Source organism: Eschrichtius robustus, chromosome 14 (genome assembly GCF_028021215.1).
Source record: "Eschrichtius robustus isolate mEscRob2 chromosome 14, mEscRob2.pri, whole genome shotgun sequence".
Classification (NCBI taxonomy): domain Eukaryota; kingdom Metazoa; phylum Chordata; class Mammalia; order Artiodactyla; family Eschrichtiidae; genus Eschrichtius; species Eschrichtius robustus.
Window position 1 is genome coordinate 43235793 of NC_090837.1, and position 13479 is coordinate 43249271.

Consider the following 13479-nt stretch of genomic DNA (forward strand, 5'->3'; position numbering starts at 1 on the left):
GTGACTGCAATTCTTAGAACAAAACCAAACCAACTAAACAAACCCCCCTAATCTTTCGTGGATCTTAAGTCATTATTCTATGTGACACTGGTGTCAAGAAACCAGTAGACAAATGCCAGGGGACAAACTGCTTCATTGTTAAATTCAAGCAGATAGATACTTTAATAAACTCTCTTAGGCTTTTAACTCTTAATTAATCAGTTGCTGCTTGAAACCAGGGCATTTTAAGGGTTTTTACTTTAACAGAAGAATGTGATCATTTATTTCTGCTTTCAAAGAAAAAGCAAACCCAAATTCTCCAAAGAGGAGAAAGAACTCTCTTCTCCATCCTTACAACTCCCTACAACCACCTCCTGGTCTGTCAGAAACTACTGTGCACACTACAAGTACAGAAAGACACATAGCCTCCGGGTCTCGTGTATTTTAGAGAACTTTGGTGTTTACAGTACCTTTCACAGCCCCTTTCTCGGTTGGCCTTGAGGCTTGCTGATTAGCAAGTAAACGTTTGAAAGGGTCAGTGTGTCCAGAACTGGAATTTCCACTTCGGAAAAAGCACAGAGGTACCTGACATCTGTTCCTTGAAAGGCCTGCACTACACCTCCAAACTTAGAGCTGAAATTCCTACTTCTGCTTGATGGCAGGGAGGGCAAAGCTGCAAAACCCCCAGTGGCTACTCCTGCCTGGAGAATAGAGCAGAGGCCCCAAGGACCTCTGCTTTCTGGCTGCTACAGCACAGTACCCAAAAGATGAATCTAGTTTTAATAATATGAATATATTCCTCCAGGAAAAATAATAAGACAAGCATCCAATTGAATCCCCAATCTCTACCCAGAATTCTAAGTGCTTAGAAATAAATAATTTTTGTGTAAAAACAGTTTCCTTATCTTTGTTGAGGATATTGAAGTCCAGAGAGGTGAACTGACTTGCCCAAGGTGGCTCAGCTTCTGGGCTAGCACTCTTACTTTGGTGTTCTTTCCACCCTACTGTGTTGTTATCTCAGTAGTCTATCTTCCCACCACTTACCTGCCCCCTAGACAGAGAGCTCCATGGTGCTAGGAAAGACAGCAATGTTTCAGTGCCCACTCTGCTGGGCACCATGGGGCACGCTCCAGCTGGGAGCCGGGCTGGCAGTGGAGATACTACCTTTCCATAACTTTAACAAGTGACTTTAGTTTATGAAAACTACATCCCAAACGTTGCTTTACATTCAACTACACCTTCCGGTATAAACTGGCACTCAACTGCCAGTCTCTCCAAAACCCGCCCCTTTACAGTTAAGTAGGATTGGCATGTTTTCTTTTTTAATAATTTATAACTTTTTCTACCTTCATAAGTTAGGGCGAATATGTAATACAGTATTTTAATGGTTACTTTATTCAAAGATATTTTAAGTAACTGCTTCATTTATATGCACAGTATTCCTGCACTCTTTGCCTTATAAACGCAGGCATTCAGTGGAGACAGGCTGCGGGGGTTGAGCTGACCCTTTTGTTCTGCGAACTTTGACGTTTTCAGCGTTACTGCGCAGCAGGGATTGTTAGGTAGCTTGCCCTCTCACAGCCTTTAAGGTTAGGTGTAAACTGTCCTGAAAAGCATCAAGAGAGTTAAGCTTCTAAGGGTGAAATCAAATCCGACTCAGCATATTTGCTACTTTGAAAAACTTCCCCCCAACCCAGACCTGCGTTAGCACAAGTTAGTCTCGAAGTGGTACCAGAGAAACATTTCATGCATAGAGTTTGGTTTGGTTACCTGGGTGGGGGAAACAATAGCAGGTGAAACTACTGTGGGAGAATTGGTGCTTCTGTGCCCATTGGCTTCTGGAAGAAGAGGCAGGGGGTCGTGTTTCACGGAAACCACCACCACCGCATCCACAGGCTCCGAGGAGGGGCGGATACAAAGTCTTTTAGGGGAAGAGGGGCCGCAGATTTCCCCCGACCCGAACACGGACTCGTACAGGGCGCGCTTGGGCGCAGCCTCCGATTTCACGTCGGGCCCGACCTGGCTGTCTCTGGGGAGGATATAGGTGTTCCCCAGCGAGGGCGGCTGGGGGCGGTGGTGGTGAGAGGGATGGGTGGGGGGATGGGGGGAGTGGTGGCGAGCCGCCCCGTTCAGAGCCTCGGCGTAGCAGCCCTGCGGGGCGGGAGAGCCCAGTTTGGTGCCGATGCCCGCGATGCTGTTGAGCGTGGCGATGGAGACGGCGCCGATGCAGTGGTTGGTGTAGGTCTTGGAGAGCTTGGCCGCCTTGGAGAGCATCTGCATCCTGGTGCCCAGCAAGTTCTTGCCGATGGCTTTGTTCTCGTACCAGGTCACATCGCCCTCGCTGCAGTGGTCCCGGGGCCGCTGGAAGAACGCCTTGCAGAGGGGGTTGCGCTTCGACAGGTACTTGACGAAGCTGGCGTAGGGGCAGAACTCGGTGCCCGTCTCGTACATGCGCGGCAAGTTCTCCTCGTCGCTGCTCTCGGCGCGCTTCTTGCTCCACGACGACGAGCGCGACTTGTGGTAGGGCCCGAGGGACTTGAAGTAGACGAACTTGCGACCGTCCTCGTCCATGGCCAGCCCGAAGGAGTCCTCCTCCAGCTCGCGCTGGTTCTCGCGGCCGCGCGTGCAGAAGTACATGCACGTCTCGAACCAGACCTTGTTGAGCAGCCCGAAGGGCGTGTTGGTGCTGAAGACGCTGGAGGTGTAGAGCTTGCGCAGGTCGGCGCGCGTGATGGCTTGCTTCTGCACCACCGGCCCGGCGCCCTGCTCCTCGAGCTTGCGGATGACCGCGGCCAGCGTCAGGTTAGCGCTGCGCAGCTCCGGGTCCTTGGTGAGGTCGAGCGTGCGGCAGTACGGGGGCTCGTTGAGGTAGCGGTTGAGGGAGCTGCGGATGCTGATGAGCGACGACTTGCTGTAGAGCTGGCCGCTCTTGGAGCGGGCCTCGGCGTAGAAGGAGCGCAGCACGCGGCACAGCGCCCCCTTGTCCATGGTCTCGAAGTCCGGGCTCTGCGCCTTCTCGCTCAGGTACTCCCGGAAGATGCGCACGGCGTAGCGGGTGGCCAGCCGGGTGTTCTCGCTCAGCCGGGCCCGCTCGGGGCGCTGCAGCACGTCGGGGTCCAGCTCGGCGCCGTCCCCAGGCGGCCCGCCGCGGGCCCGGGGCGCCAGCAGCCGCGGCGGCGCCTCGGGCTCCAGCGCGGCGCTCTGGTCCATATTGATCATATGGACCGGCTCCGGCTCCAGCTCCTCCCCGGCCGAGTCCTCGGGCTCCAGGGGCTCGTCCCAGTCCAGACCCATCTCTTCCTCCTCCTCTTCCTCCTCCTCCTCCTCCTCCAGCCCCCCACCTCCGTCCTCCTCCTCGTCCCCCGTTATCTGCACCTCCTGGATCTCGTCCTCCTCCTCCTCTTCCTCCTCCTCCTCGCCCGCGCTGCAGTAGTGCGGGCGGCCGTGGCGGCGGCCTCGGCCCCCCGCACCGCGCTCGCCCTCGCCCCGCTCCCCATTGTTCTCGGCGGCGGCGGCGGCGGCGCTGGCGCTGCCGCCCGCGCTGGTGTTACAGTCCCCGCTGCCAGGCATTCTCGCCATATTGCCGTCTCTCTGCCAGTCCTCGGGCAGGGCGCATGCGCTATATTGGACCGCAGCGCTGAGAGCTTTTGTGTTTAATGACCTTCAGCTACCGGGAGGCAAAGCCGGGCTCTTAAAGGAGCCGCGCTCCAATTGTCAGTTCGGAGCGCTGCTCCGGAGGGGCAGCGGCGCGCAGGGGATGGAGGGGTAGGGAGGCGGGGGTAAATTAGACAGGGAGAGCGTAAGGACCGAGGCTGGCTGGACCCTCTTCCTCCCCCACCTCTCTCCCCACTCCGAAGAAAACTTTGAAGGGAAAAAAAGGAAGGGGAGGGAGAGCTGTCGGTGGGGGTGAAACACTCCCAACTTACCCTCTGGCGGAGTGGCGCGCGGGCCCGGGCGAGAGAGAGAGGGAGGGCCGGCGGGAGGGAGGGGCGGTCTCGCTTCTCTAAGTAATGCCCGAGGAGCAGTGCCCCTTCCACCGCCCCCTCATTGCCCCCCGGAGCCGGGGGTTCCGGGAGGCGGCAGCACCCGGTGGGCCGCGGATGCTGCTTCGAGAAGCCCGTGTCTTGGGCCGCCCGGAGCGGAGCGGAGCAGGCAGGTTAATGAGTAGGGTGGAGGAGGCACGGCGGGGCCCCGCACCCTCTCTGCGCCCGCGGCCAGGGCGCAGCGGGCGAGGCTTGGGAGCGGGATGGGGCTGCCGGCAGCGGCGACTCCCCCACCTACTTGCTGGGGGCGAGGCGCGGGGGCCTGCGGCCAGCCGCAAGGCTCCCAGCTCCCTTTCCGACTCTTGCAAAGGAGCAAAACACGCCCCACGTCAGCCTCATCCCTTTCGACTTTTCCAACAGCCACTTTTAAGCTGTCATTAAAGACCGGGGGCGCTCCCCGTAGGTCTGGGGCAAGTCCGCGCCGGTCCAGCCAGCCTGGGGAAGGAGCGAGGAAGAAAAACTGGGAGGGGCGGGTGGGAGGGGAGACGCGGGAAGAGGCGCTGGGGACCCCAGGGAACCCTCCCCACCCGCCCAGGCCACCGCCCTCCTGCCTCGGAGCAAACTGACACAACTCCCTCCGGCGAGGCGCTCCACCTAGTTGGAGCGAGCAATGCCGGTCCCTAAGATCCGTCGGGCAGGAGGGCGGAAAAAGTGAACTTGGGTCTCGGCCGCCCCCGCCGCCGCCACAATTCCGGCAATTGGGATCCGGAGCGTGCTCTAGTTCCAAGTTTGCCAACTGCCGTTCGTTTGCCCTCAGGGCTGCGCTGCCTTCGGCGCGCGGGGGCGGGCACCTCCGAAACTGGAAAGGCGGCCAAAGAGTTCGCCCGGGTCCCGCTTTCCCATCGGAGACACTGTCCCACTTCCAGCCAAAGGCCCGCCCCCGGCGCGCCCAGGCTCCGGGCACGTCTTCGTCACCGCCTCCAGGTCTCCAGGCCCGGGGGCAGCGCCCCCAGAGCCTCCGGAGGCCTCGACTGATTTCTTTGGACTCACAGCCACGGCCACCTACGAATTTCGCCCTGTATTCTAACTTTCTCCTCCTCGGGCAGCCTGAGTGTCCCCCCGGCGCGCTAGTCAACTCCGAGTCCCAGGGGCTAAGGGAACCTACGGAGTCAGGTACCAGCAGCGCGCGGCCCAAGCCGGCCAGCCTGTGAGGCTGCCTCGCCAGCTCCTCGAGGGCGTCCTCGGATTTCCTTCCGAGTCTGAATTCTCAGCAGTTCCGCTGTGAGAGTCTTGTCAATTGCTGGTCCCCCGAGGACCCCCTCTCCCCGGGGCCCTCTGTCTTGCTTTCAGGGCAGTTTATAATTTTGCGCATCAAAAGTAACCCATCTGTCCATTTGTAAGAAGGAAGGGAGGAAGGAAGGAAGGAAGGAAGGGCGGGAGGGAGGAAGGAAGGAAGGAAGGGAGGGAGGAAGGAAGGGAAGAAGACTAGGTCTCTGGGCCGCCTGGGCGTCTAAGTGGGAGTTGACTGTCTCCCCAGCGATGAGTCCTCGCTCTCCGTGTTCCTCCTCGGCCCTGGACGCTGCCGAGCTTTGGGGAAACCGCGCCAGGTGTGAACAAGTTAGAGCAAGTCCCTGCATCGCGGGCCCTCTCCCGCTCTTCGGGGAAACACACACACACACACACCACACACACACACACACACACACACACACACCACACACACACGCTCTCATCCGCAGAGAACCGTCTCGGGACGCCAGGAATCCGGAGGTGGCATTCCTCGGGAATCGTCCCGGAGGTGCGGCCCGCTTTGTTCAAAATACATTGTCCCCCGGAAATGTGTAGAAAGGAGCCCAGGGCAGTAGGCAGCTAAGTTAGTTGCACACGCGGGCCCGCGCACACGAGTTGGCACACACCAGTAGCACCGGCTACTTCCGGAAGCCTCTTTGTGCCGGGGTGTTGCCAGGTTTTTGGGCCGCCGGAACTCTCCGGCGGGGCATTTCAGCGGTTCTGAGAATTCAGGTGGGCGCCCGGCAAGTTACCTACCAGGGGCTGCTCCCCGGCGGCCCTCACCGCCAACGCAGTGAACCTAGGGGCCGCGATGGCTCGGGGCTGCGCTCCCGGCTCGGCCTGGGGACTCGGACCCACATTCCAGTCCAGGAGCGGAGCCGCTGCCCAGGTCTCCCCACTTCTGCGGGCGGCGGGGGTTCCCCGCTCCCTCCTCCCCGGTTCCCCTCCCTGCTGGGCGAGCTGCTTTGAATTGCTTGCAATTTGCCGAAGGCAGTATGCTCTGTTGGACGCTCCGGGAAACAAAGCAACCAAAAACAGCTCCCAGTTGACGTCAACTTATTTCCAGGAAAGAAAATGGTTTTGTGCTCCCAGGACAAACCTCCCCCCCTTCCCCCTCAGGGCAGGTCTCTACTGGCAAAAGCCAGGGGGCGGGGTTGGGGCAAAGCAGAACCAAAATACCCCAAACACAAATATCTTTTTAACGGAGTTGGAAAAACAGCAGCTTCAGAGGCTGCCTGGATATTTTGCAAACAACGGGCAGGACCCCCGCTAATATTAGATACGAAAAAACGCACCTTGGAAAGTACGCCTTGACTGATTATCAGGCGACTGTGAATCTGCTTCGTGGCACCAGCTCCTGAAGCGCTACCAGAATTCTTTCCCCGTAATGATACTTCATCAAATATTGGAAAAGACCTCTTCAAGTTAGTACCTACAATATTTACCAGGAAGAACACCCAGGGAAACCAAGCAATTATAAACCTGTTCACCGCCCCCCCCCCAAACACACACACACACCAACGCTCCCCACCCAAATGTTGCTTAAGTTTTAAAACCCAATAACACAGAATTACAGTTGAGTTCATACAGGAGTTCAATTCCAGCTTTAATAAATGGTTCCTTAAACACATCCTGTGGTTCCACACAATTCCAAACTGACAGAATCAAAAGAGCTTTCTTCTAATTATTTTGGTAGACAGGCAATGTTGGTTATCTTCTGCCTGTCAGCCCAGCCTCGATTCCTCCACTTTGATTTCGCCCTATCATGAAATCCCTTTAGCTCGCCACTTGAAACTGACAGCTGTCCCTCACTCCTTTGCAAGGACAGTTATTTCTTGTGTAGAACAGCTTCTGCACATATAAAACACATATCTTCTTTATATAAAAACGATCCCAGTACTGTGTGGCACACTGATTGCAATGATGTAACTGTCAGAGAACTCTTTACTGTAAGCGACCCTAAGAGGTTTGCAACTTCAACAAGATGCCCCACATTTTTTGTCTCTTTCATTATCATTATAAAGTACCATCCGTGCTTCTCCATTTCTAAGATTACTTGAAAGTAGTGACATGGTTATTTTGGAAGGAAAAACTGCAAATGTTTTTTCCTCATTTTATAACCCCCCTACTTACTGCCCATTCAGTTCACACTTTATGAAAGGTTACGCCATAAAGAAACAGATTCACCTCTTCCTCCTCTTTGATTGCGGCCTTCTGACCTCATCTGTTATGTAATTGATGTAGTTGCTTTTGATCTTTCCTCTCCTAAACCAATATACCTGTGTAGTTTAGGCTGGTGCCAGGGACGCGGTGAACACTCCAGTTGTTTTTCATGAATGAATGCATGAACAGGATCTGTGTTTAGTTAACCCCTATTTTAAGGAAGAAACATGTGGAGGAAAAATCAGAAATATCATGCATCTGAACTTCTATATTAAAAAAATTTCGTAGGATGAAAAGTAACTATAAGGCAACATTACTGTTTGCAATAATGTTTACAAGTTAAAATGAACGTAATGCCTGCTTTGGTTTAATATTTTCCTGCCATTAGTTCCCTCTCTAGAGGACCACATTATAGGAAGTTATTGGAGGAGCAAGGGACCAGGGAAGGGAGGTAGCTATGTATCAAGAGATGTGAGTTGGGGAGGATTTAGATGGATAAATTCAAGAAATCTTGTAGGCTCTTTTTTTTTTTTTTTTTAATTGATTGATTGATTGATTGCTATGTTGGGTCTTCGTTTCTGTGCTAGGCCTTTCCCCAGTTGCGGCAAGCGGGGGCCACTCTTCATCGCGGTGCGCGGGCCTCTCACTATCGCGGCCTCTCTTGTTGCGGAGCACAGGCTCCAGACGCGCAGGCTCAGTAGTTGTGGCTCACAGGCCTAGTTGCTCCGCGGCATGTGGGATCCTCCCAGACCAGGGCTCGAACCCGCGTCCCCTGCATTAGCAGGCAGATTCTCAACCACTGCGCCACCAGGGAAGCCCATCTTGTGGGCTCTTGAGGGCAGAGGCCAGAAAAAGCATTTAGTTCATCGTCTAAGTCATGTTTTAGTTCATCACTGTTTTTAGTTCGTCACTTTTAAGTCATGCTTTCTTGATTTGATTACCAAAAGATTCATAAAGAACTTTGGAGGTTAAATATGAATTCAAATTGAAGCTGTTTTGACATGTCTTTGTTTCAGAGTATTACTACTAAACTCTGTTGAATTTAATCGAAGATCGTCTTGAGTAATGTTTTTTTGAACTCAGATGAAAATAGAACCCATGTAATCTAACTCTATGAGGTGGAAGAAAACTCCGTAAGAGCAGAAACTGTGTCTTATTTATCACTTCAACTCTGGTTCGTTTCCAGTACAGTTCCTTCACATATTTTAGCAGAGTGGCAGGTACATAGTAGACACTCAGTAAGCATACAAATATTTATGTGTGGGGAGAGAGCTAACCACCACAAAAGGTCATGGAGCGGTGTGCTTAAAAATTGCATCTTTGAGTTTGAATCCTAATTTGGCCTTACCAGCTGCCCTCATTATTTTATTATCTTGGATGATAATAATAATGACGCCTAACTCACAGGGTTGTTGTGAGAATTAAATGGGTTAATATGAAGAAACATAATACAGTGTCTGGAACATTGTAAACATTCAACTGTTAGCTCTTAGGTATTAAGACTCTAGTATTTTCCAGGCTTGATTATAAACAAGAAAACCAAGGCCGGAAAGCCCCACAAAAGTTAAGCCACTTGCCCAAGGTCTCCCAGGCCTCCTGAGGGCAGGGAAGTTTGGCTCTGTAGCCCAAGCTTAGCGGGCCACATTCGGTTTCTAGAAACCAAAGGATGAAAAAAATAAAAATAAAAATCTTCAAGGGAACAGTTTCCTATCATTAAAATACTTCTCTGTGTCATTTGATTTGGGAATCTTGGAAAGCTAGAACAGTACCAAGCCAAGTCCTCGGACAGTGAGCACAGCAGAAATAGCCTGAGAGGCTGTCACCTTTGTCATTTGGCACCTAAAAAACTGGGATTATTTTCCTGGGCTATTGGAAGTAGAGACCCATTTGTGTCTTAGAAGAAATGATGGTGAAGATTTTAGAGGCAAAAGGAACACCCACAAACTCAATCAGACTAGAATTAGGTGTTTTCTGTTGAGACACCCTGGGCTGTCCTGCATAAATCTCCTGGGGGTAAGGAGGGCTTTACCTATTTTTATCTTTGATGTTTTGTCAGAAAACAGGTCTGAGTGAACTTACCACACAGATTGACAGGAGTAGAATTTTTAGTTTCCAATTGCCACCTGGTAACTATAATTCTTGATCTTTCCACCTAATAATCACCTACCAGTCTCCTACGCTGTTTGTAAAACGAATAATATATGAGAGGAATGTAGTTTTCCATAAGAGAATCGTGTTTTTGTAGCGCTTAAAAGTGTGTTGTTATTCCTCTTTGTTATGATATTCTGACGATGAAACTCCTCTTGGCTAATAAAGAAGTCAAACGTAAAGGCTGTCAAAGGTAAGTCAAACATAAAATTAACAATGATAGTCATTTCTTTCTTTATCTTCTAGTCATATATATTTAAAGAGCATGTAGGATTGAAGTGGATGTTAGTCCTAGTATTGAATAACATTTATTTCAATGCCATTACAGTACTAATTAAGGTGGAAAAGGAGATAAAGATATGTGTTAATGTCATGTAACTAATACATGTATTTTACATAATGGAAGAGCTATTTACAGTTGTCTCAGAAGATAAAATATTCCTGAAACTATTAGCTACATGTCAAAAAAGTAACCTATTAAATTAGTAGAAGCAAAACAAAACAAACAACAAAAATGTCAAACATCACTCTATCCCCAAATGTTGGTATGAAAATGTTATTCTTATGTATTTTTATTGTCAATATCAATTAAGATAGCCTTTTAAGAAAGCAAGTAGGCAACCTCTCAAAAACCACAAAAACGTTCATATTCTGTGACCCAGAAATTGCTTCTGGAAATTCATCTTCTTAAGAAATATGTAATTGTGTTTTGGTAAAGTTTGGTTTATTGCATCTGGACCACTCGGACAAATGAGTTTTGCAGTATACGTCATAAAGTGTGCTCTAGAACTACATTTCATTGTGTCTTGGACATTGACCTTTGTTTATAGACATTTAGAATATTTGTTGAATGAACAACAAATATTCAACAGAATATTTGTTGAATGAAGGAAGGAAGAAGTTCAATTAGGGTAGAATCCTGTCTTCTCATGTTCTATATAGCAATGCCAAGCATCCTTTGACAAATAACAGTAATGAAGGTGAAGATAAAGTATATGAACTAAAAGGGCAAAGCAAGATACATTTTAAAGCTCATATTTCAATATCTTCGTGACTTGGAGAAAGTTTAAGGACCAGATTTTAAAGGTCTAGATATCAGAAATTAGTATCTAGGTATGTCATGGCAATTCACAGGACGTGCTGAGGAGTAGGTATGTACCTGCCTCGTGGCTGTTTCTAAATGAACTAAAAAAGAAAAAAAAAAAAAAAATCCCCTTTTAAATACCCAGAAGCACTAACCCACATTTTGAACTAATTGACTTACTTTTTCTTAGGAAAGCTTAATTTAACCGATAGGGGCACATGGGTTTATCTGAATATTTAAAGAAGCCCTGGGATGGGTTTGTTCTAGTTCTTTAGTTTGATGCTGGAAATCCAGGCTTTGAACCTGATGGAAGAAGACTGCCTTGGAGAGGGGTGGGGAAGCAGGAAACATTGTGACCTAACCCCTCTATTTTGGGATCTAAATTTGTAGAGCCAGGGCATGGGAGATACCAGTATAGAACTCATCATTCTTGGTGTTTACTCTTCCTACAATCTGTGCTTAGGTTAGGATACCCCGGGGGTTACATGTTGTCTCCAAATAAAAACTGACTCATCTGACTGTGATGGCATCTGTTTGTTTCACTATCCTTTCTCTCTTTACGGCTCCTTGTTACTTTCAAGTAAACAACAACAACACAGCAAAACTGTGGTTTATCATTTTTTCCCGATTGTAAAAGCAGTGGGTCTTCAGGTTCAGAAAGTCTAGAAATCTGGAAAAATGTATATGCACCCTATTTCGTTCTTGTTAAGGTTTAGAGAGTGCTCGCTGCAGGTCTGGTTTTTTATATTAACACTCTCAAGTCATTCTCATGAATACGTGTGAGCATTGTTCCCAATTTCCAGATGAGGAGAAACCCAGAGAGTTTCAATAACTTGCCCAACATCACACAGCTAATGAGGGTCAGACTTGAGCACACACACTTTCTTAATCCACCAGACCAGGTCCTTCAGTTCTGTTTTCCATTGCCCAGAAAAAAAAACACTCTTTTTACTCGAGTATATTTCCATGAATTTGATCTTATGTGGTTTTCTGTTTAAGTACTACATATTTCAAAATCTGTAATTCAAAATATGTAATTAGTGGATTTTTGGCAAACTGCCAAGTATATGCTACGAGGCAGGATAAGCAGAAGATTCTCTCCAGGAACATATCTGGCCTGACTGCAGGGAGGGGTGAAACTTCAGTAGGTCCAGGTGGTCAAGAGTTTTCCTTCTGCCTTATTTCTATCTGCCACAGAAGAAACACGTTAACTTCTTTCTTTCCTTTCATTTTTGGCTGCGTTGGGTCTTCGTTGCTGTGCACGGGTTTTCTCTAGTTGTGGCGAGCGGGGGCTGCTCTTCATTGTGGTGCGTGGGCTTCTCATTGTGGTGGCTTCTCTTGTTGCGGAGCACAGGCTCTAGGCACGCGGGCTTCAGTAGCTGTGGCGCACGGGCTTAGTTGCTCCGCGGCATGTGGGATCTTCCTGGACCAGGGCTCAAACCCGTCTCCCCTGAATTGGCAGGCGGATTCTTAACCACTGTGCCACCAGGGAAGTCCCTAAAACACGTTAACTTATTCTTTATCCAACAGTGGGAAGTTGAGTTGGACTCAGAATTTGAGGATGAATCTCGCTTCAGATCTTTTTTGCCATCCATATAGTAATACACATAGAACCTAGCTTTATTTTATTTTATTTTTATGTATTTTTTATTTCAAATATATTTATTTTTAAATTTTTATTTTATATTGGGGTATAGTTGATTAACCATGTTGTGTTAGTTTCAGGTGTACAGCAAAGTGATTCAGTTATACATATACATGTAACTATTCTTTTTCAAATTCTTGTCTCATTTAGGTTACTGCAGAATATTGAGCAGAGTTCCCTTTGCTATACAGTAGGTCCTTGTTGGTTATCTATTTTAAATGTAGTAGTGTGTATATGTCATTCCCAAACTCCCAATAGAACCTAGCTTTAAATGATCACTGAACAGCCCAGGAAAATCTTTGCTCTGGCTACTGTTCCCAGTTCTGTGGGATTGTGGGCATCGTAAGACTTTTTGTGCCTTAGCACCATGCTTTAATGGCTCACAGGCTTTCCAAACTCATTATTAATTTAGCTTTCCTAGAATTATTTGGCTTTTGAATTTAAAGCCTGAAGCAGTTCATGAACCTCAGAATGCATCAGAATCAGCCAGAATCACCTAGGGAACATTTTTTAAAACGCAGATTCTTGGTGCCAACTGCAGAGATTCTGATTTAGTAGGTCCAGGGTACAGCCCAAGAAGGTATATTTTTAACATATAGCTCAGATAATTCTGATACTAATCTGACCATGCTTTGAGAAACACGGCCTCAAAAGCTAATATAATTTAGCAAGTAATAAAATAATTTCCTCTCTATAGCAATGATTACTAAATCATTTGGGGGCCATAATTCATTTGAAAATTGAATGGAAGTTATGAAACCTCTTCCTCAGAAGATGCACATTCACACTGAATTCTGCCTACCATTTCGGGGGGGTGGGGTGGGATTGGGGGCCACCTGCATTCTGAAAACGCTGTTGCGCGGTCTCCAGCACCATCTGAGTACTTCTCCTCCCCTGGTCAAAAGTCTTCATGGCTCCTTTCTTAACGTTAGTTTCAAGTCCAAACGCCCCATGGTCTTGCCCCAGGCTAATTTCCCAACGTTCTTCCTTGCGTCTCCCTACGGCGAGTCCAGCCCTCTGTGGGGAAGGACTCCAGAGAGAACAGTGCTGGAGATGTGGCTGGGAGTCCCCACGACATTGATCCTCAAAGTTGAGTGTGCATCCGAATCCCCCGGAGGGCTCGTCAAGACAGATGTCGGACCCTGCCCCCCATCCTTCCCGTGTGTCTGATGGAGCACGTCAAGGCT

At 49.2% G+C, this 13479-nt stretch overlaps 1 protein-coding gene across 4 annotated transcripts in view; it reads right to left on the reverse strand.

Moving 5' to 3' along the window:
- The window catches only part of KCTD1 (potassium channel tetramerization domain containing 1), a 180346-nt gene that overhangs the window by 85525 nt on the left and 81342 nt on the right, over positions 1–13479 (reverse strand). Inside the window, exon 1 of one of the 4 annotated variants that reach the window (XM_068563363.1) lies at positions 4261–4303. The exons of 1 other annotated variant lie outside the window; for it this stretch is intronic. Coding sequence is in view for 1 of the 3 variants with exons in the window: in XM_068563360.1 (XP_068419461.1) it covers positions 1750–3558 (1809 nt within the window). In the remaining 2 variants the exon portion in view is untranslated. 2 more of the 4 variants (XM_068563366.1, XM_068563360.1) reach the window with 2 other exon arrangements.